Genomic DNA, 20,407 nt, shown 5'->3' on the forward strand with positions numbered 1-20,407 from the left:
GTCTCTCCTGCCTGGGCTGGCTTTGAACCGCGATCCTCAGATCTCAGCCTCCTGAGTAGCTAGGATTACAGGCGTGAGCCACCAGCGCCTGGCTTTATTGTTTTTTATGATCTTATATTTTAATAATGTTCTTTCAGTGTTTTTTGTTTGTTTTTGAGACAGGGTCTAAGCTGGCCTTGAGCTTCCACATTCTACCTCAGCTTCTGGAGTGCTGAGATTACAGGCTTGTGGTACCACACCAGGCTTCAACCTGTATTTAAAAAACTTTTTTTGTTGTTGTTGTTATTGTCGGTCGTGAGGCCTGAACTCTGGGCCTGGGCGCTGCCCCTCAGCTCTTCAGCTCAAGGCTAGCGCTCTATCACTTGAGCCACAGCACCACTTCTGGTTTTCTGGTGGTTCACTGGAGGTAAGAGTCTCATGGACTTTTCTTGCCTGGGTTGGCTTTGAACTGTGATCCTCAGATCTCAGCCTCCTGAGTAGCTAGGATGACAGGTGTGAGCCACTGGTACCCAGCTCAAAAACTTCTTCCAAGTGATGCTTTTAGCCAGGCATGGTGGTATATGCCTATAATCCCAGTTACTCAGAAAGTGAAAGTAGATGGGCTGGGAAGGTGGCTCAGTGGTAGAGTGCTTGCCTTGCATGCATGAGGCCCTGGGTTCAATTCCTCAGCACCACATAAGCAGAAAAAGCCGGAAGTGGCGCTGTGGCTCAACTGGTAGAGCGCTAGCCCTGAGCTGAAGAGCTGAGGGACAGCGCCCAGGCCCAGAGTTCAGGCCCCACGACCGACAAAAAAGAAAAAAAAGACAAAGAACGTGAAAGTGGAACAATTTTGACTGGAGGCTGGCCTCGGCAAAAGCACGAGGACCCTATTTGAAAATAAAGAATGGGTTCGAGGCGTGGCTTGGGTGATAGAGCTTCAGCCATAGAAGGAAAGATAGCAAGTTTGAGCCCCACCAGATTAAAAACACTAGGCAAAGAGAGACCCTGGTCTACCAAACCAAGTCCAAACAAACCCTTGTGCTGCCAGAGAGAGAGAAAGAGAATTCTTTGTGTCCATCACTTCATCTTAGGGGCCCACATAACATGGCCTCCTGAGCAGGCTGGTGTACTTCTCTGGGTACCTAAGCTGTATCCGCCCTGTGAAATGTTGGGGTGTCTTCCCTGTGTGCAGGCCCCACCGTTGGCATCTGGGTTAGTTGGTGAGAGTTAACACTCAGATCCCAAGCCCAAGCCCTTGGTAGCTCTGCCACACTGGTTTTTTGGGGTGGCCAGGCCTGCCCCCACCGGATGGCACCGTTCCACGCAAGCGCGCATTTTGTCTGCCACCTTCCTCAAATCTGAGCAGTTCCGGGAGACAAGAAGTCACTCAGTCATTGGGGTTCCAGTTAGACAGAAGGCCCCGTCCCGTCCAGATGCCCCCCCCCACAGTGCCAGGCGCCTGGGTGGTGACCGCCCGCCCCCCCCCCTTGCAGACTTCTGCTCCTTCTATAACATTCTGAAGACGTGCCGCGGGCACACGCTGGAGCGCTCAGTGTTCAGCGAGCGGACTGAAGAGTCCTCGGCTGTCCAGTACTTCCAGGTAGGTGGGGCGCCCACCCTGGGCCCCCACGCCCGGTGCCTGCCCTGGCTGCTCTGTCCCATACTTAGCTGCATAGCCTCGGGCAGGTGCCCTCCGCCTGCCGGGCCTCAGTTTGCTCATCTGTGAAGCGTGGAGAGGGTTGCTGGAAGGATCTGAGTGCGGGGGAAGCTCAGGTCCCCAGGCCACAGCGGTAGCCATGTCCTGAACCCGCACTGTGTGTGCCAGGCCCAGCCTGAGCGCTCTTACATGCCCCGGAAGCGCTCGGCCCCTCCCAACAACGCGAGGAGGTAAGTGCTGTTATTGTCCCCATTTTACAGATGAGAAAACTGAGGCTCAGAGAGGTTAAGTGACTTGGTCCAAGTCACACAGCTCTTATGCAACAGAGCCAAGATGGGAAGCCCAGGTCTGCCTGATGCCAAAGCCTGTGGCCCTGCCCAGGTGCCTCGCTGCCTCCCGATCGCCTGTTGTTTTACAGAGAGACACCGCACCTCACCTGCCTGCCTGGCGCTCTGAGCTCTGGGGTTCTGTTCCATCTTGTTCCTCTTCTTCTTTGGGGCCCCGTGATGGGGCAGGTGGCCCCAGACGCCATCACCCCACCGATGGCCGATCTTGCCATCCTGCGGGTGGCCTCCTCGTCCAGGCAGCGTCTCCCTGTGTCCTTCGGCGCCGTGACGGTGGCAGCGTGCCCTCGGCCGCCTTCGGGGGCCCCCAGCTCCTCCTCGGCGAGCAGCCATCAGATGCCAGCGGGCTCCGGGCCTCCTGAGGGAGGTTGTACCCGAGCCAGCCCCGCCGCGTGCCCTGTGCCATCGCTGTGTCTCTGTTCCAGTTCTATGGCTACCTGTCCCAGCAGCAGAACATGATGCAGGACTACGTGCGGACCGGCACCTACCAGCGCGCCATCTTGCAGAACCACACGGATTTCAAAGACAAGGTGAGGTGCAGGCTCCGCCCCTGCGGCGCCCCGCCCACGCGACGCCCCGCCCACAGCTCCGCGGCGCCCCCCCACTGCCCCGCGATGCCCCGCCCACTACCCCGCGACACCCCGCCCACTGGGCCCCAGGGCGCCAAGCCAGCATGCCTGACCCGAGGGGCCTGCCAGCGCTGGAGACCCAGGCCAAGCCCTGCGCCCCTGTGGACCAGCCATTGCTCAGGATCTATGTCCACCTCCCCACTCTTTCCCTCTCCTTCCTCCTCCCTTCCTTCTCCTTACTCTTTCGTTCTGGGCAGTACTAGAGTTCCACTTAACGAAGCACTCTACAACAGCTGTGCGCTTTCCTTCTCCCCCTTGGCTTTCCTGCTCACAGAGGGTGCTCCACCACTTGAACCATGCCTCCAGCCAGGCTTTATGCCTGTCCATTTAGAGATGGAGGCTCTGACACTCTTCTCCCTGGGCTCACCTCAAACTCTAGTCATCCCCCACCCGGTCTCTCAGCTCCCTGCGTGGCTAGGATTACAGGCGTGAGCTTGAAGTGCCTGGCTGCTCTGGTTATTTTTGAGATAGGGACTTGATTTTTGTTCAGTCTCAGCCTTCTTTGTAGCTGGGGTAAGAGGTGCACCTCCTTGTACCCAACTATTGGTAGAAATGGGGGAGTTCATGGATATTTATTCCTGAGTGTTTTTTGCTCATGGCTAGTGCTCTACCACTTGAGCCACAGTTCCACTTCCAGCATTTTGGTGGTTCACTGGAGGTAAGGGTCTCATGGACTTTCCTGTCTGGGCTGACTACTCAGTCTCCTGAGCAGCTAGGATTATAGGCATGAGCCACTGGCACTTGGCTTACATTTTTTCAACAAAACTGAGCATGTTTTCCTCAGCTCTATAAGCTGTGATTGTGACAAATATTGTTGTACATACAGTATACCCTTTGGGTTCACAGGCCTGTGGTTCCCAGGACTCTGCCCTCCCACTTTTTTAAAAATTTCATTTATTTTTAGTTTGTTGTTTATGTGGTACCAAGGAATCAAACCCCAGGGCCTCATGTATGCTGAGTAAGCACTACCACTAAGCCACATCCCCAGCCTGAGACCACCCTGGAGGACAACCACGAATGCTCTGGTGTTGATCAGTATTGAACTTTGGATGCTGGATTCAGCTCGTCCATAAGACCCCCCACTTCTGCTAGACACGCGCCCTTGCCACACATGTAAAATTGTCACTTAAATTAAGTGCATTAGCTGAGGGCCAGTGACTCATACCTGTTATCATAGCTCAGGAGTTTGAGATCTGGGGATCATGGTTCACAGCCACACTGGGCAAGAAAAGTCTGTGAGAGGCTGGGAAGGTGGCCCAGTGGTAGAGTGCTTGTCTTGCATGTATGAGGCCCTGGGTTCCATTCCTCAGCACCACATAAGCAGAAAAAAGTCGGAAGTGGCGCTGTGGCTCAAGTGGTAGAGCGCTCGCCTTGAGCTGAAGAGCTGAGGGACAGCTCTAGGCCCAGAGTTCAGGCCCCATGACTGACCAACAAAATAAAAGAAAGTCTGTGAGACTCAGTTCTCCAATTCAACACCAAATGGAAAGCTGGAAGTGGCACTATTGGTACAAATGGTAGAGTGTGAGATTTGAGTACAAAAGCTTAGATACAGCGGCCAGGCCCTTAGTTCAAGCACCAGGACTTGCATAAAATTAAGAAGAAAAAAAAAGCACTTTAACTTTTACCTTGTTCTTGGGGTGCGCTTGGCTCTTTTGGAGACTTATTTTCACATAGTTAAGAGTAGGGAAGTATAGGGAAACATAATCACGAGACAGCTTCCATACTTCAGTGAATTAGTTACATAAGCTTTATGCAGGAATTAAAACAATTTTTGTTTTGTGTATGTATGTACTAGGGCCTCATCTGTCACTCACCTTTTTTTTTTTTTTCTTTTTGTCAGTCGTGGGTCTTGAACTCTGGGCCTGGGCACTGTCTCTCAGCTCTTCAGCTCAAGGCGAGCGCTCTACCACTGGAGCCACAGCGCCACTTCCAGTTTTCTGGTGGTTTATTGGAGATAAGAGTCTCCCTAGCTGGGCGCCGGTAGCTCACGCCTGTAATCCTAGCTACTCAGGAGGCTGAGATCTGAGGGTCGCGGTTCAAAGCCAGCCCGGGCAGGAAAGACTGTGAGACTCTATCTCCAATAAACCACTAGAAAACCAGAAGTGGTGCTGTAGCTTAAGTGGTAGAGCGCTCGCCTTGAGCTGAAGAGCTGAGGGACAGCGCCCAGGCCCAGAGTTTAAGACCCATGACTGACGGAAAAAAAAAATAGAGTCTCCCGGACTTTCCTGCCTGGGCTGGCTTTAAACCATGATCCTCTGATCTCAGCCTCCTGAGTTTCTAGGATTACAGGTGTGAGCCATCAGCACACAGCTTGAATTTTTCTTTTAATTTGGTGGAGTTGAATTCATGGCCTTCCATATACCATGCAGGTATTTTGCTGTTTTAACTGCTTCCAGCCCTTTTTGCATTCATTATTTTTTGTACCAGGTGTGGCTTTTTGTCTGCTTGGCTTGGACCCTACTTCCAATGTCTCCTAAGTAGCCGCTTACAATAGACACTTAATGGGTTTTTTCTTTTTTTTTTCCGGTTGAGATAGGGACTCATTAACTCTTTGCCCAGGTTTGCCTTGAACTTACATCCTCATGATCTCTGCCTCCTGGATTTCTAAGATCATAATTGTGAACAACAGGGCTTGCTTGGACTTGTGTTCGTGTGTGTATGCGTGTGCGCGCGCATGCATGCGCTGGTACTAGAGCTTGAACTGAGGGTCTTGCCTGCATGCACTCTTAGCTTTTGCACACAAGGATGGGCCTCTGTCACTTGAGCCACAGCTCCATTGCTGGCTTTTTGGTGGTTTATTGGTGATGAGTCTCACAGACTTTATGGCCCGGGCTGGCTTCAAACCATGATCCTCAGAACTGAGCCTCTTGAGCAGCTAGGATTACAGGTGTGAGCCACCAGCCCTTGACATCTTTTTGGCTGTTTATGGGCTATGTTGTGACTCTAATGTGGAGAGATGGTGTGGGGAAGCCAGCCAGGTCTGCCTCTGCAGATTCTCCTCCAGTTGTGGGGAGCCCCGCCCCTCCGGGGAGCCCCGCCCTTCCGGAACAGAGGGTGGCAGGGCACCCCTCCTCCCCCTGGAATTTCTTGGTAGCTTACCATTCCTCTGGCCCACCTTGGAGAGGAGAAATTCTCTTTTATGTGGCTTGGGGGATGGTGGGGGCCCTGGAACCATGGAGAAAAACCACGATCTACAGCTCAAATATCACAAGCGATCCAGGGTGCCCAGCCCCCCACCCCGTTCGCCGCCTGTGAGGCCTCAGGCTGGAGATGGAAGCAGGGCCTTGTACATGCAATTGGAGGCTTTCCCTGTGATATGTGCGCACACGCACACAGCGTGCCTCCCCTCCTCCCCATTCTCTAACAGTATTAAATGGGTTTCATTATGCTGTGTGTGTGTGTGTGCACGTGTGTGCGCGTGCGTGCGTGCATCCCTTACCTATTTTGAGCCACAGCTCTACTTCTCCACAGTGTCGTGTCCTGCCCCTCCCCCTCCCCCCTCCCTCACTGGAGATAAGAGCCTCATAGACCTCCTTACCCAGCCTGGCTTCAAACCTTGATCCTCAGATATCACCCCCCCCCCCCCCCAGTATCTAGGATGACAGGCGTGAGCCGTCAGCACGTGGCTTTCGGTGGCGACTGAGCGTTCTGACACGTGCTGCCTGTCTGTCATGAGGTGGCGCCCTGTGGCATGCTGCACAGGTGCTGGGTGTCGTCATCAGGTGAGAGTCACGCGCATCCGTTCTATCACACGCGTGTCATTTCCTCAGATTGTTCTAGATGTTGGCTGTGGCTCTGGGATTCTCTCCTTTTTCGCTGCCCAAGCTGGAGCCAGGAAAATCTATGCAGTGGAGGCCAGTACCATGGCCCAGCATGCTGAGGTCAGTGTCGCCCCGGGTCCCATCCCCCACCTCCTCCTTTTGTCCTTCATCTGTGACCTCTACGTCCCCAAGGGTGTGAGCAGGTCCCTGTCCTCTGTTTCTAAGGCCGGTGGCCATGGAGTGGTTCCCAGTCTTTGTCCTGTAGAGACTCCATCCCTTGCTGTGTGGCAGGCTCTGGTGTGCTGTGCTGCGTCTTGGACCTACGTGCCCCTTGCTCTTTGGGCAACTGCGTGGGAGGCAGGCTCCCCCACACCGGAGTCCTGGGCCAGCTTTGGCCCCCATGGGCAAAGTTGACGTCCCAGTCTCTACCCCCAGCGGGCTCCTGCCACCCCAGGGGCCCTCAAAGTCTCCGTCCCCCCCCACTGATATTAGGGTGTCCGTGGCCGAGGCACCCCGTGATCCCGCAGCCCACCCCGTCTGCAGGTGCTGGTGAAGAGTAACAACCTGACAGACCGCATCGTGGTCATTCCCGGCAAGGTGGAGGAGGTGTCACTGCCCGAGCAGGTGGACGTGATCATCTCGGAGCCCATGGGCTACATGCTCTTCAATGAGCGCATGCTCGAGAGCTACCTCCATGCCAAGAAGTACCTGAAGCCCAGTGGTGAGTGCCCAGGCCCCGCCCCACCCCGGCCTTGGCGCCACCCCGGCCTTGCAGAGAAGGAATGCTGGGAGGAACACATGGGAGGCAAATGTGGTCTCTGCTGCTCTGCCTGGTGCTGCTGCATGTCAGACAAGGCCCTGCCACTCTGCCTGGGAAGGGCGACCACGCGGCCACCGTGCTGGTGGGGGACAGCTGGAGCCCAGCCAGCCTGAGTGCCCTGCATCCTCGGCTTCCTCTGCTCAAGGAGGGCTCTGCTGCTCCCATCCTGCCCCTCAGCTGGTGGTGGGCCACAGGGACAGGTGATGCTTTCCTGGGGTCTCTGCTGAGGGCAGTGGCTGCCCCAGAAATCAGGGGCCATTGTGTGTACAATGTGGAGATGAAAGCCGGGACTGATTTTACTCATTAAAATGTATGTGTAGCCGGGCGCCAGTGGTTCACGCCAGTCATCCCAGCTACTCCAGAGGCTGAGGTCTGAGGGTGGAGGTTCAAAGCCAGTCCGGGCAGGAAAGTCCAAGAGATTCATCTCCAATGAACCATCAGAACACCAGAAGTGGCGCTATGGCTCGAGTGGTAGAGTGCTTGCTTTGAGCTGAAGAGCTGAGGGACAGCGCTCAGGCCCAGAGTTCAAGCTTATGGCAGACCCCTCCAAAGAAAAGAGAGGGAGACTATGTGTGTATGGGGGTCCTGGGGCTTGAACTCAGGGCCTGAGCAATATCCTTGAGCTTTTTTCCTCAAGGCTGGTGCTCTGTCACTTGAGCCACAGCTCCCTATCTGGCTTTGTTTTGGGTAGTCCATGGGAGTTAAAGAATCTCATGGATTTTCCTGCCCAGGCCTGGCCTGGAACTTGGATCTTCAGATCTCAACCTCTCCTGAGTAGCTAGGATGACAGGTGTGAGCCCTCACTCCCTGGCTCCATTATGTTTTTGGAATGGCTACATAGACCCAGGACTCAAAAACCAAAAGAGTTGTGCTGGGAAGGTGGCTCAGTGGTAGAGTGCTTGTCTTGCATGCATGAGGCCCTGGGTTCCATTCCTGACGCTGCCCCCTGCTCCCAGGAAACATGTTCCCCACCATCGGCGACGTCCACCTGGCACCCTTCACTGATGAACAGCTCTACATGGAGCAGTTCACCAAGGCCAACTTCTGGTGAGTGCACCTTGGTGGGCTGGACAAGGGCCAGCTGGGGGAGGAAGCGGGGTTATTCACTCTGCCACCCTTTGCTGCTGGTGACCTTGCGGGCCTGGGGGTGGGGCTCCCCGCAGGTACCAGCCATCTTTCCACGGAGTCGATCTGTCGGCCCTTCGAGGTGCTGCTGTGGACGAGTATTTCCGGCAGCCTGTGGTGGTGAGTATCCACCCCCTCCCTCCCCGTGGACACCACCACGCGTGCCACTGTTGGTGCGTGAAGTGACCCTTGGGAGCTGATTTGATTTCACTCACTGAGTGAATTTTCTTTTCTTTTTTCTTTCTTCTTTTTTTGTCTGTCACGGGGCTTGAACTCTGGGCCTGGGCGCTGTCCCTCAGCTCTTCAGCTCAAGGTGAGCGCTCTACCACTTGAGCCACAACACTACTTCTGGTTTTTCTGAGTGGTTTATTGGAGATGAGTCTCATGGTCTTTCCTGCTCAGGCTGGCTTTGAACCTTGATCCCCAGATCTCAGCCTCCTGAGTAGCTAGGGTTATAGGCATAAGCCACTCATCCCCGGCTGGCTGCTAATTCTTAATTTCACTTATAATTTTTTTTTTTTGTGTCCGGTCGTGGGGCCTGAACTCTGGGTCTGGGTGCTCAAGGCTAGTGCTCTACCACTTGAGCCACAGCGCCACTTCCAGCTGTTTTTTTTTTTTTTTTTTTTGCTTATGTGGTGCTGAGGAATCGAACCCAGGGCCTCATGCATGCAGGGCAAGCGCTCTACCACTGAGCCACCTTCCCAGCCCCAGACCTAAGAGTCTTATGGACTTTCTTGCCCAGTCTGGCCTGGAACTGGGATCCTCAGATCTCAGCCTCCTTAGTAGCTAGGATTACAGGCATGAGCAACCAGAATACAACTTCAACTTTTTTTTTCCTTTTTTTTTTTTTATGTTTGTTGGAAATGGAACTAAGGGTCTTTTTAAGATTGTTGAGTACAGAAACTCATGTGTAATCATAGGTACTCATGAAGAGGCTGAGATCTTACTAGTCACATGTAGCCAGTTCAGGCAGAAAAAGCCACAAGTTTACATCTCCAGAATAACCATACTCAAGGAGTAGATTCCTGCTGGCCAAGAAAGCCAGAGTTTATGTGTGAGGTCCTGAGTTAAAAATCTCAGTTGTGGCTGGGAAGGTGGCTCAGTGGTAGAGCGCTTGCCTTGTATGCCAGAGGCACTAGGTTCAATTCCTCAGCACCACATAAGCAAAAAGAAAAAGGCTGGAAGTGGCGCTGTGGCCCAAGTGGTAGAGCACTAGCCTTGAGCTGAAGAGCTGAGGGACAGCGCCCAGGCTCAGAGTTCAGGCCCCCCGACCAGACCCCCCAAAAAAAATATATCAGTAGTGTGTGTGAGTGTGTGTGTATAGTTTTTTTTAGTTCTCAGTCTGATGAATAGAAGCATCTGTGGACTGTAGATGTGTTTCTGTTGATTTTCTTGATGAGGGTATCTTGGTCCTTTGGCAAAGTCTTGCGGTATACCTTAATTACTTAACATCAGCATGAAAATGACAGGCAGGCCCAGGCATCGGAAGCTCATGCCTGTCATCCTAGCTACTCAGGAGGTTGAGATCTGAGGATCCTGGTTCAAAGCCAGCCCGGGCAGGAAAGTCTGTGAGACTCTTTATCTCCAATAAACCACTAGAAAACAGGAAGTGCTGTGGCTCAAGTGGTAGTGCTCTCACTTTGAGCTGAAGAGCTGAGGGGCAGCGCCCAGGCCCAGAGTTCAGACCCCACGACCAGACCCCCCCCCAAAAAAAACAAAAAACAAACCTGAGCACAAAACTGCAGGGACAGCACCCTGGCTCTAAAAGGCCTATGACTGACTCCCCCCCCCCCCAAACAACAACAACAACAACGAACAACAAAATAAACCACAACCCTACAGAGAATATTTGAAGATTTGGGACAGTCTTTACCCATGTTTGGCTGGCAATTTCCCAATTTCCCTGTAGCAGTGTTGCACACCCATTTTGGTCTCAGGTTCCTAAAGAGCTTTTGTTTATATGTGTTCTTCTTGATAGCTGCTTTAAAGAAAAACGAAACCCAGGAAGCCCTGGCATAGTGTCTCCAGCCTGTTCTAGCCACTTGGGAGGCAGAGATTGGTGGATCACGCTTCAAGGCCGGCCTGGGCAGGAGAGTTCATGAGATTCCATCTCTCCCCCGTGACCAGTCGCACACACTCATTGTCCCCTGTAATCAAGGAAGTACAAGTAGGAAGGTTGCAGCCCTGGCCAACCTGGGCGTAAAGTGAGGGCCTACCTGAAACGCAGCCAGTGCACAAAGCGGCTAGAAACAGTTCAAGTGGTAGAGTATTTGCTTAACAAGTGTGAAGCCCTGGGTTCAGATCCCCAGTACCGGGGGGAAAAAAAGACACTAAAGAACCTTTAAAAAGCCAGGTCTGGCAGTGTATACCTCTAATCCCATGTATTTGGGATAAGGAAAAGGGATCACCGTCCTAGGCCAGTTCAAAGCTATTGTGAGACCCTAGCTCAAAAACAAACTAGGGGCCAGGCGCTGCTGTAACGCTAGCTACTAAGGAGGCTGAGATCTGAGGATTGTGGTTCAAAGCCAGCTTAGGTACAATAAACTATTCAGAAAAAGCTGGAAGTGGCACTAGGGCTCAAGTGGTAGAGCACTAGCCTTAAGCACAAGAGGCTCTGGGACAGCGCCTATGCCCTGAGTTCAAGACCCAGGACTGGCCAAAACAAACTACTAAGCAAGTGGGCTTGGGGGCAAGTCTCAAGTGTTAGGGCTTAGCCAGCATATGTGAGTGTCTGAGTTCAGTCACTAGTATCAAATACATAAGTAAATAGAGGAGGCTGAAAACAGGAGGATTGCAGAAGGATTTCTGCCTGGGCAGAAATACTCACAAGACTTTTCAATCCATAACTCTGCATGACCCCAAACTAGTGATCTCAAATTCATGGGAGGCTGAGGTTTGAGGACTCCAAACTGAGGTGTTGATGGCTCACATCTGTCATCCTAGCTACTCTGGGGGCCAGGTTCTGAGGATCAAGGTTGTCCTCCTACTTGGGCAAGTCCGAGTAGTCTTAGTTAACCAGCGAAAAGCTGAAATGGAGCTGTGGCGCAAGTGGTAGAGAGCCAACCTTGAGGTGAAAAGGTGAGCCAAGGGCTCAAGGCCCTGACTTCAAGTCCCAACACTGGCATACACCACAAACAACCAAATTCAAGTGAAAATAACTGTGTTTGCAGTGTGTAGATCTCTTTCATGTTTGTGTTAGTAAAAGATAGCTGGATTACTCTTTTGTTTTGCCTCAGCCAAAGGTGCAAAGTTTTGGCCTTCCAGCTTTGGTTTAGCCCTTAGTATTCTGGAGAGTTCTGGAAGTTCTCAGGGAGCCTTGTCCAAGCTTTCCCCAGGTCCTGCCAGTCACCATGCTGAACTTTTTCTCCCAGGAGCGGCTTCCTGCGTGGCCCTCCACACCACACGATGTCTCCCCCAAACTTCCCTTTACTTTTTTGGCTTGTATACTCCTAGCTTCTTTGTTAACCCTGAGCCCTTCTTCCCCTCCATATTCCCCATATTTCAGGGAGGCTGCCGAACCGAGACGACTTGTTCTGTTCCCTCTCTGAGGAAAAAAATGCAGGACAGCAAAGGGCTCCATGTATTCCACTTCTCAGTAGGACTTGGCCTCCAAAGCCCTGGCTGCGCTCAGCACTTGATTACTTTTCCTTTGCATTCTGTGCAGCTCGTCTACTTCCTGGCAGGAGCTTCAGTGTCAGCAGAAAATCTCTCTGCACCCCCGTCTCAGCTTGCTGTTGTTGCTAAGTTGCTTACTGATTTCTCTTGAAAATCCTGCATCCCCCCCCCCATTAAGAGCCTCTTCGTTCTTAGGCACACACAGTGGTTTATAGAAGAGCTCTCTCACTTTAGATGGTTTCATCATTAGTGGAGTAATTAGGCGTGGGTATGCCTATAGGTTAAACACCCAGAACTCGAGGGGCTGGGAAGGTGGCTCAGTGGTAGAGCGCTTGCCTTGCATGCCTGAGGCCCTGGGTTCCATTCCTCAGCACCACATAAGCAAAAAGAAAGCCGGAAGTAGAGCGCTAGCCTTGAGCTGAAGAGCTGAGGGACAGTGCCCAGGCCCAGAGTTCAGACCCCACGACTGGACCACCCAAAAAAAACATAATAATAACACCCAGAACTCGAGCTAAATCCCTAGTCCTGCTTTAATCTGCTTTCCTGAACTTTTCCCTGGTTGGTCTAGAACCACGATCCTCCTATTTATGCCTCCCGAGTAGCTGGGATGATGGGCGCAGGCCACCATGTCTAACTTGTACTGCCCACGTCCCACTGAGCACTTGTCATTTTGAGAGTTGACCCTTGGTTGCTGTCCCTGCCTTGAATCAGCAAGACCTCCCTTCACAAGTGTGAGAAAGGCAATCTGGTTGAGTCATTTAGCCAGATGGCGCAGCCGAGGCCATGACCAGGCTAAGAAGAAGAACCAGGCCTCTCCTCTTTCTGGCCCCAGTGACAAAAGCCAGATCATACCTCTGTCTCTCCCAGGATACGTTTGACATCCGGATCCTGATGGCCAAATCTGTCAAGTATACAGTGAACTTCTTAGAAGCCAAAGAAGGAGATTTGCACAGGTACAGCAGGCCCTGCCCCTGGATGGGTACCGTCAGGCTCCGCCCCCTCCTCCCAGGTACCAGCAGGCCCCGCCCCGTACCCCTGGGCTTGGCTCTGCTGAAGGTCAGGGCCAGCACTGACCCATGGCTATATCTGCTGTTCCAGGGCAGGGTGGGGTAGGGGGCCCCTGGCCTCTCCTCTCCCAGCATCCTGTTCGGCCTCCCTGGCAAACCTCTGCCTTTGCCTTGCAGGATAGAAATCCCATTCAAGTTCCACATGCTGCACTCAGGGCTGGTGCACGGCCTGGCCTTCTGGTTTGACGTTGCTTTCATCGGCTCCATGTGAGTGCGCAGAGCAGACCATGTTGTCCTTGCCCCTCGGGGCTCCCTGCAGCTGTGATACCCCAAACCCAGCTGTGGGGTGCCATTCCTCAGCTTCCTGAGTCCCATCCAATAGCCAGTGTTTTCAGGCAAAAGATCCATTGTGTGTGTGGGGATCCTTACCCCATTCTGAATACCCCTCTTTCCTGGCCCTGTCGTCTGGTCACACAGGCGTCCCGGGACCCCGTGGGTACATGTGTGAGCCCCTGTGTGTGCCTGGGCCTGCCGAGGGGCAGGAATCTGGGGCGAGCTCAAGGCAAGGAGGATGGTGGCAAGCATGTGCCTGTTTGTACCTGACAGAATGACCGTGTGGCTGTCCACGGCCCCCACGGAGCCCCTGACCCACTGGTACCAGGTCCGGTGTCTCTTCCAGTCACCGCTGTTCGCCAAGGCCGGGGACACGCTCTCAGGGACATGTCTGCTTATTGCCAACAAAAGGTGCGCCCTGCCGCGGGGGTCGGGTGGGGTGGGGGTCCATTCCGCCCACACCACCTCACACCACCTCCTGCCCCCACAGACAGAGCTACGACATCAGTATTGTGGCCCAGGTGGACCAGACGGGCTCCAAGTCCAGTAACCTGCTGGATCTGAAGAACCCCTTCTTCAGGTAGGAGGGGCCCTGCCCTGGGCTGCGGCGCCCCAGCCGCTCTGCCCCGCCCCTCCCAGCCGGCCCTGCCCTTCCTCCTCGCCACGCCCATTACCAATGCCCCGCCCCTCCCAGCCGGCCCCGCCCTTCCTCATCGCCCCACCCATTACCAATGCCCCGCCCCTCTCAGCCGGCCCCGCCCTTCCTCCTCGCCCCGCCCAGTACCAATGCCCCGCCCCTCCTGGCCGGCCCTGCCCTTCCTCCTTGCCCCGCCCATTACCAATGCCCCGCCCCTCTCAGTCGGCCCCGCCCTTCCTCCTCGCCACGCCCATTACCAATGCCCCGCCCCATCCCCCCAGCCCTGCCCCGCGCCCTTGCCCACCCATGCCCACCCGTGCCCGCGCAGGTACACGGGCACCACGCCGTCGCCCCCGCCCGGCTCTCACTACACGTCCCCCTCGGAGAGCATGTGGAACACAGGCAGCACCTACAACCTCAGCAGTGGGATGGCCGTGGCCGGTGAGTCCCCGCCCTGCCCTGCCCCCGCGCCCCGCCCCACCCTGCCCCGGAAGCCCGCCCGCGGAAGCCCCGCCCCTGACCGCCCCGCCCCCGCGCAGGCATGCCGGCCGCCTACGACCTGAGCAGTGTTATCGCCGGCGGCTCCGGCGTGGGCCACAACAACCTGATTCCTTTAGGTGAGTGGGGGCCGGGCGGGGCCGGGCGCGCGCTGTCTGCCTCGCTCTGTCGCGGGTGGGCGGGCGGGCGGGGGTGACGCCGATCCCTCTCCCCCTCCCTCTCTGCCGCCCCCTCGTCCCCGCTCCCCTGTCGCCGTGCAGCCAACACGGGGATCGTGAATCACACGCACTCCCGGATGGGCTCCATAATGAGCACGGGCATCGTCCAAGGTAACGGGCTGGCGGGGCCGGCGGCGGCGGCGGCGGCGCCAGCGCCCACTACGCCATCAACAGCCAGTTCACCATGGGCGGCCCGGCCATCTCCATGGCGTCGCCCATGTCCATCCCGACCAACACCATGCACTACGGGAGCTAGGCGCGCCGGCGCTGGCCGCACCAGGAAACCAAATGACGCCCGGGCGACGCCGGCCACGCCCTCCGTGCCATGGGGACTCGGACTCTTTTTCTACACACCGTCGCCGCCCTCCCCCGCCCCGAGCGCGCGTGGCTGCCACGTTTTACACCAGATCACGGCGGGGGGAGGGGACCCCCCTCCTGCCCGCCCTCCGGCCTGACCTGGCTCTGCCCTGATGTACCCGGGGCACCAGGCCAGCCCCTCCTCCCCCCAGCTCCGCTCTGCCTGGGGAGGGGGGGCCCGGAGGAGGGGATCGGCTGCCCACCCCACCCTCTCCCTTCTTCCGGCCCGGCTCCACTCCCGTCCCCCCCTGTCCCCCATCTCCCGTGGGAAGGCGGCCTCAGCCCAGCGGGCCCTCTCCTCCAACTACCAGGCCACCGTGGTCACCATGGGTGTGACATGCTGCTTTTTTTAGTTTTATTTTTTTACGAAAAGAACCAGTGTCAATCCACAGACCCTCGGAGAGCCCGGCCGGCCCGGCGCAGTCAGCAGCCCCTGTCCCCGGCTCCGTGGGGAGGGGTGGCCCAGTGCAGACGGGACCCCTCCCCACCAAAGGGTTCACCTCACAGTTGAATGTACAACCCAGCCCCTGCTATCTGAAGACCCTCCGTCCCCGCCCGCCCCTGCCTCCTCTGCCGACCCCTCCACCGACAGCGGGAACGTCGGCCCGGAGGGGAGGTTGCCGCCGGCCCCGGGCTGATGGGACCTCAAGGATGTGTCATGGAAGGCGTGTCCCCCACCCCCCATAGGCCTCTCTGTTCCCTCCACAATCACACGCTCCAGTCCCTACCACCATTATGGCATTTAGGTCCCCCCCTTTCCGGGAAGAGACCTTTGCAGGGACCTCCCCCCCACCTACCCCGCCCCCCCACAAAAGAAAGAAAAGCAAAATAAACGAGGAAACATGTTTCAGCACAGGCAGTTTTCTTCTTCTGCCCTCCCCGCCTCGCTGCCAGCACCCCACCTCTCAGAAGCTGGCCAGCCATCTGGGGCCACCCTTCAGGCTTCGTGGGGTCCCGTCAGGGAACGCAGGAGGCCACGAGCAGGCCAGGGGGGAAAGGGGGGGCCCGGGCCTGCCCTCTGCAAAGGCTGCATGGCTGCCCAGGCCTCCCCGCGAGTGCCCTGCCCGGCCGCTCGCCCTGCCTTTATAAAAATTCTCTGGATCATCTTTGCATAGAAAATAAAAGTGTTTGCTTTGTAAGAAAAGTCTGGAGAGTAGCAGAGTGGTCTCAAGGGATCAAGGGAGTCCCGGTCCTTGTCGGGAGCAGGACCAGCATCATCTCCATAGGTTCGGCCTGAAGGAATTCTCGGAGCACCCCCAGAGTAAGGAGGGCACCTCATCTTGAACATTCACACCTTCACGGTGGCGGGGGACAGGATGTTTGGTGACAGGGATGTGGCTGGTGCCGGCAGTGTCAGGTGTTCAGCGGGCAGCGGCTGGAAGAAGTAGAACTGCACAGAGACCCTCCAGTCAGTGCGCAGCCAGAAGGCCTGCCCGGCCTGGCTCCACCACCATCCCCGGCCTGTACCTTACAGCCCGTGGCCAGGAGGGCGTGGAGGAGCACCACCGTGGACAGCAGCGCCACAGCCACCAGGCGAGTGTCCTCTCGGACTACAGGCCAGAGGGTGAATACCAGCCCAGAGGCGGACAGCGCCAGGGCCAGCGCCCCGAAGAACCACTGCAGCCACGGCACGGGGATGAGCCACAGGACCTGGGGAGACGAAGGCAGCTGAGCACTGGGTCAGGAGGGGGGTGCCCCAGCACCCGCCACCCCCTCACCGCTGGCCCCACTCACCACAGTGGGGATGAAGACAAAGAGGGAGTAGCCATAGATGCTCACGGTCTCCAGGAATGTGTACGGCCCCACGCGCTCCCGGACGCCCTGGCGCCACCGCAGGAAGCCCCACAGTGCCAGGGGCACCAGCCACGCGTAGCAGTAGATGGCGATGCCGGCCACTGTCACTGGGGGGACAGGGCACCCATCAGCCCCGTCCCCGGGGGACCTGTGGCCCCTGGGAGCCAAGCCTGCCCGCCCGCCCGCCCTGCTCACCCTTGTGGAACTGGGGGCTGTAGTGGATGGAGGGGTCTCTTCTCTGTGCCAGCACCAAGCTCAGGTTGCCTGTGACTGCCAGGACGAAGGCCAGGGTGGCGCAGATCCAGAAGGAGCCTGTGTGCGGCACAGGGGCAGAGGGGGCTAGCCTCGACCGGGCCAGGTCCCTCAGCCTCCTTCCTGGTGGTCCGGTCCAGGGCTGTGCTGGCTCATCCTGTCTGCACGTTCCGGGGCCCCCATGCGCTTGCTTCTGACTCATCCCAATGGCAAAACTCTCTACTGCCGGGGTGCAGTGGGCCCAAGCCCTGCTCACCTCTGTCGGGAGCTTTTCCAGCCCCCTTTTGTGCCGCCTCCTGCTGTCCACAGTGACCACCCACCCCTTGTCTGTTAGTAAATCGTCTCTCTGCCTACACTTGGGCCTCTGGATTCACTTCCCATGGGGCGAGAGGGACCCCAGCAACCCCTTACGAAGATCTTCCGCCCCAGAAAAGACTACGCTGCCTGCAGCTCAGCCCGTTCCCATCCCAGAGCCTCAGCCCTCCACCTCTCCCTGGCCTCCAAGGCCTTGGCCAGACCCCCACATCAAGCTGGGCTTGAGTAGTTCAAAGAGCCAAACACAAGTTCACCATATAGATCAGGCCGATTGCGCAGATGATGTCTCACAAAGTTGTGACCGGGCCGGGGCATGAGTGATCCTCTGATCCGGTCCAGGACCTGGAGGGCACAGGAGGAGCCAGGCTGAAATCCCACCCGTAGCTCTTCCCTGAGTTTTCAGCCCAGGCTGGTTTTGAACCATTATCCTCAGATCTCAGCCTTCCTCCTCCCGCCCCCCCACTGCTGATTCACATCACTCTTGGAATCAAACCCAAACTCCCAACACCTCAACAGCCCACAACTGGGCATGGTGGTACACGCTGTCTTCCCAGCTACTCAGGAGAAACTTTTGAGCCTAGGCTTTCAAGATCAGCCTGGGCAACATATAGACCATGGCTCAAAAAAATACATATGTAAAACCCAGTACTGGTGGCTCACACCTGTAATCCTAGCTACTCAGGAGGCTGAGATCTGAGTATCCTGGTTCAAAGCCAGTCTGGGCACAAAAGTCCGTGAGACTAGCTCCAATAAGCCACCAGAAAACTGGAAGTGGTGCTGTGGTTCAAGTGGTAGAGCACTCGCGTTGAGCTGGAGAGCTCAGGGACAGTGCCCAGGTCCAGAGTTCAAGCCCCACCACTGATCCCCTCCCCCCCAGAAAAAAATCACAGCTGGGAGCTAATGGCTCATGCCTATAATCCTAGCTACTGAGAAGGCTGAGGTGTAAGGATCATGATGGTTGGAAGCCCATGAGACTGTCCAATAAAACACCGGTAGGAGAGCAGGGGAGGGAGAAGGAAATGTGGGGCTGTGGTTCAAAAGTGGTAAAGTGGTAGAGCAAAAAAGTTCAGGGACAGGGCTGAGAAGGTGGCTCAGTGGTGGAGTGCTTGCCTTGCATGCATGAGGCCCTGGGTTTGATTCCTCAGCACCATATAAGCAAAAAAGCTGGATGAGGCGCTGTGGCTTAAGCAGTAGAGCGCTAGCCTTGAGCTGAAGAGCCGAAGGACAGCGCCCAGGCCCAGAGTTCAGGCCCCACGACCAGAATCGCCCCCCCGCAAAAAAAAAGTTCAGGGACAAAGCGCAGGCCCTGACTTCAAACCCCATGACAGACCCAAAATATATATATATATTACATATACATATTTATATGCTGTATATACACAAAACTATGCAATATATAATAGTATATGCACATGGTATGTATAAACATGTGATATAGTTGGTATATGAGTACATCTACATGTGTAATGTGTATATCTGTATAATGCATATATAGAAAGATTGTTATTGGTCTCGTGACCTTTCTTCTACTTTCCTGGCCCTCACCTCACACTGACCAACCAGTGGCAGCTAGTCTCCTGGACTGTCCAGGCCTCCTCTTGCTTTGGTTTTCTGCATATGCTGTTCTGGAAGGTTGCCTGCCACTCCCACCCCCTTTCTTTACCTAACACCAGATGGTGCGCATCCTTGTGTTCCCCCCTAGCCCAGGTCACCACACCCTAAAAAGCACTTCCTTCTCTCAGCCTGGGTAGGAGGAGCTTGTTCTGTAGCTGCCACCGGTGCCTAGCCCAGGCGTGGGCATGTCAATAGGAGCTGAATCCCAAGTGGGACTCCCTCGGGGCCTCTCCCAGCAGCATCCTGGGCCTCACCTGAGAGGTGTCCACATCAAAGAAACTCTGATAATAACCAAAGGTCCAGAATCCCGGCGGGGGCTTCTCTTCCTGTAGGAGCTGCACAACAAGGAACTTTTGAGAGCCGGCCTCGAGACGCAGGGCATGGGAGGCCATGGGGGAGCTAGATGGCTTACCGCTGTTTTGTCCCCCTCCTCCTCCAGCTCATCCTCGGCTCTGTAGCCAACACTGGAGCCCAAGGCCACAGTCACGTGACCCCCCTGTGGACTCAGCTGATCACTTCTGGTGGTGACTGCGTCTGGGGTCTCGGCCAGAAGATTAGTGGCTTCCTCGAATTCTACAGCGGCGAGGAAAATAGTACAGGTGTGTGCGGGGTTTTTTGGGGTGGGGTGGGGTGGAGGTGGGGCCGAGACAACTCTGCTTTCTATGGTCATCTTGTTCTGGGGCGTGGGAAAGGGGGCCTCTGTTCCCTTCTGTGGTGGATGTGCAGTTGAGGGGTGCTCCTGGGATGGGCCCGCGGGCTGTGACTGACAGGAGGCTTTGGGGGTGAGGTGCGTCTCGCTCCCGGGTTGTTTCGGTCTGGGGTCAGGGTTTCCGGCCTCTGGGGGTTCCCGGCCCACTCGACCTGGGGGCCGCGGGTTAGGTTCGGGCCGGGGCGGCGGCGGGGGCCCCAGGCGCCTCGGGGCCGCACTCACCGTGGAAGGCCAGCTCAGCAGCCGCTGCCATGGTCGCTCAGAGGCGTCCCCGCATCCCGCTCTGAGCACAGAAGCGGATCAGACCCTGCCAGGTCGCGGGCCACACGCGCGGGGGGCGAAGGCGCGGGCGCGCCCCAGCTTCCTCACCTGGGCTACCTAAGCTGGCGTGGCCGGGGCTCCGTGCGCCTGCGCGGCCCGCCCCCCCGCCCAGAGCTCCGCCCCCCCGCCCAGAGCTCCGCCCCCCGGCGCTTGCCGTCAACATCCGGCGACGGGCCGTTCGCTATTTTCTTCCGGCAGGAGTCCACATCCGGCGGTTTTGGCGTCTGCGCAGAAGAGGCCACCCGGGCCTTTTATTCCGAGACCGGGCCGTTTCTCCCCGGAGGCGGGACCCCCTGTCCGGAAGAGCATGGCGGCCGCCGCTGTGAGGAGGTTTTGGTCCCGTGGCCACGGAGCGGCGTCGGTTGACCCGGCGGCGGCGAAGCCGCGCGTGTGGGGCCGGCTGGGTGAGTAGCGGCGGCGGG

At 56.5% G+C, this 20,407-nt stretch overlaps 3 protein-coding genes across 3 annotated transcripts in view; 2 read left to right on the plus strand and 1 right to left on the minus strand.

Moving 5' to 3' along the window:
• Carm1 (coactivator-associated arginine methyltransferase 1) overlaps positions 1-15,833 on the plus strand; it is a 20,975-nt gene extending 5,142 nt beyond the window's left edge. The window contains 14 exon segments of the mRNA XM_013033944.1: positions 1,473-1,579; positions 2,406-2,510; positions 6,380-6,490; positions 6,914-7,091; positions 8,147-8,237; positions 8,354-8,435; positions 12,798-12,883; positions 13,115-13,204; positions 13,544-13,681; positions 13,761-13,850; positions 14,236-14,348; positions 14,447-14,524; positions 14,666-14,736; positions 14,739-15,833. Of these exon segments, the coding sequence (XP_012889398.1) occupies positions 1,473-1,579; positions 2,406-2,510; positions 6,380-6,490; positions 6,914-7,091; positions 8,147-8,237; positions 8,354-8,435; positions 12,798-12,883; positions 13,115-13,204; positions 13,544-13,681; positions 13,761-13,850; positions 14,236-14,348; positions 14,447-14,524; positions 14,666-14,736; positions 14,739-14,879 (1,481 nt within the window). The 3' untranslated portion in view covers positions 14,880-15,833.
• Positions 15,826-20,063, minus strand: Yipf2 (Yip1 domain family, member 2). Its single transcript, XM_013034031.1, has 8 exons — positions 19,887-20,063; positions 19,368-19,528; positions 19,210-19,290; positions 17,596-17,683; positions 16,970-17,086; positions 16,715-16,881; positions 16,448-16,630; positions 15,826-16,370 (listed from the first exon to the last, which is right to left on the minus strand). Exons 1-8 carry the CDS (start codon positions 19,915-19,917, stop codon positions 16,269-16,271), a joined length of 930 nt encoding a protein of 309 aa, XP_012889485.1. The 5' UTR covers positions 19,918-20,063; the 3' UTR covers positions 15,826-16,268.
• A 229-nt stretch (positions 20,064-20,292) lies between these two features.
• The window catches only part of LOC105999058 (chromosome unknown open reading frame, human C19orf52), a 1,595-nt gene continuing 1,480 nt past the window's right edge, over positions 20,293-20,407 (plus strand). Inside the window, exon 1 of the mRNA XM_013033945.1 lies at positions 20,293-20,389. Within this exon, the coding sequence (XP_012889399.1) occupies positions 20,293-20,389 (97 nt within the window). The remainder of the gene's footprint in view (positions 20,390-20,407) is intronic.

The sequence above is a fragment of the Dipodomys ordii genome, unplaced genomic scaffold (genome assembly GCF_000151885.1).
Source record: "Dipodomys ordii isolate 6190 unplaced genomic scaffold, Dord_2.0 Scaffold180, whole genome shotgun sequence".
Classification (NCBI taxonomy): domain Eukaryota; kingdom Metazoa; phylum Chordata; class Mammalia; order Rodentia; family Heteromyidae; genus Dipodomys; species Dipodomys ordii.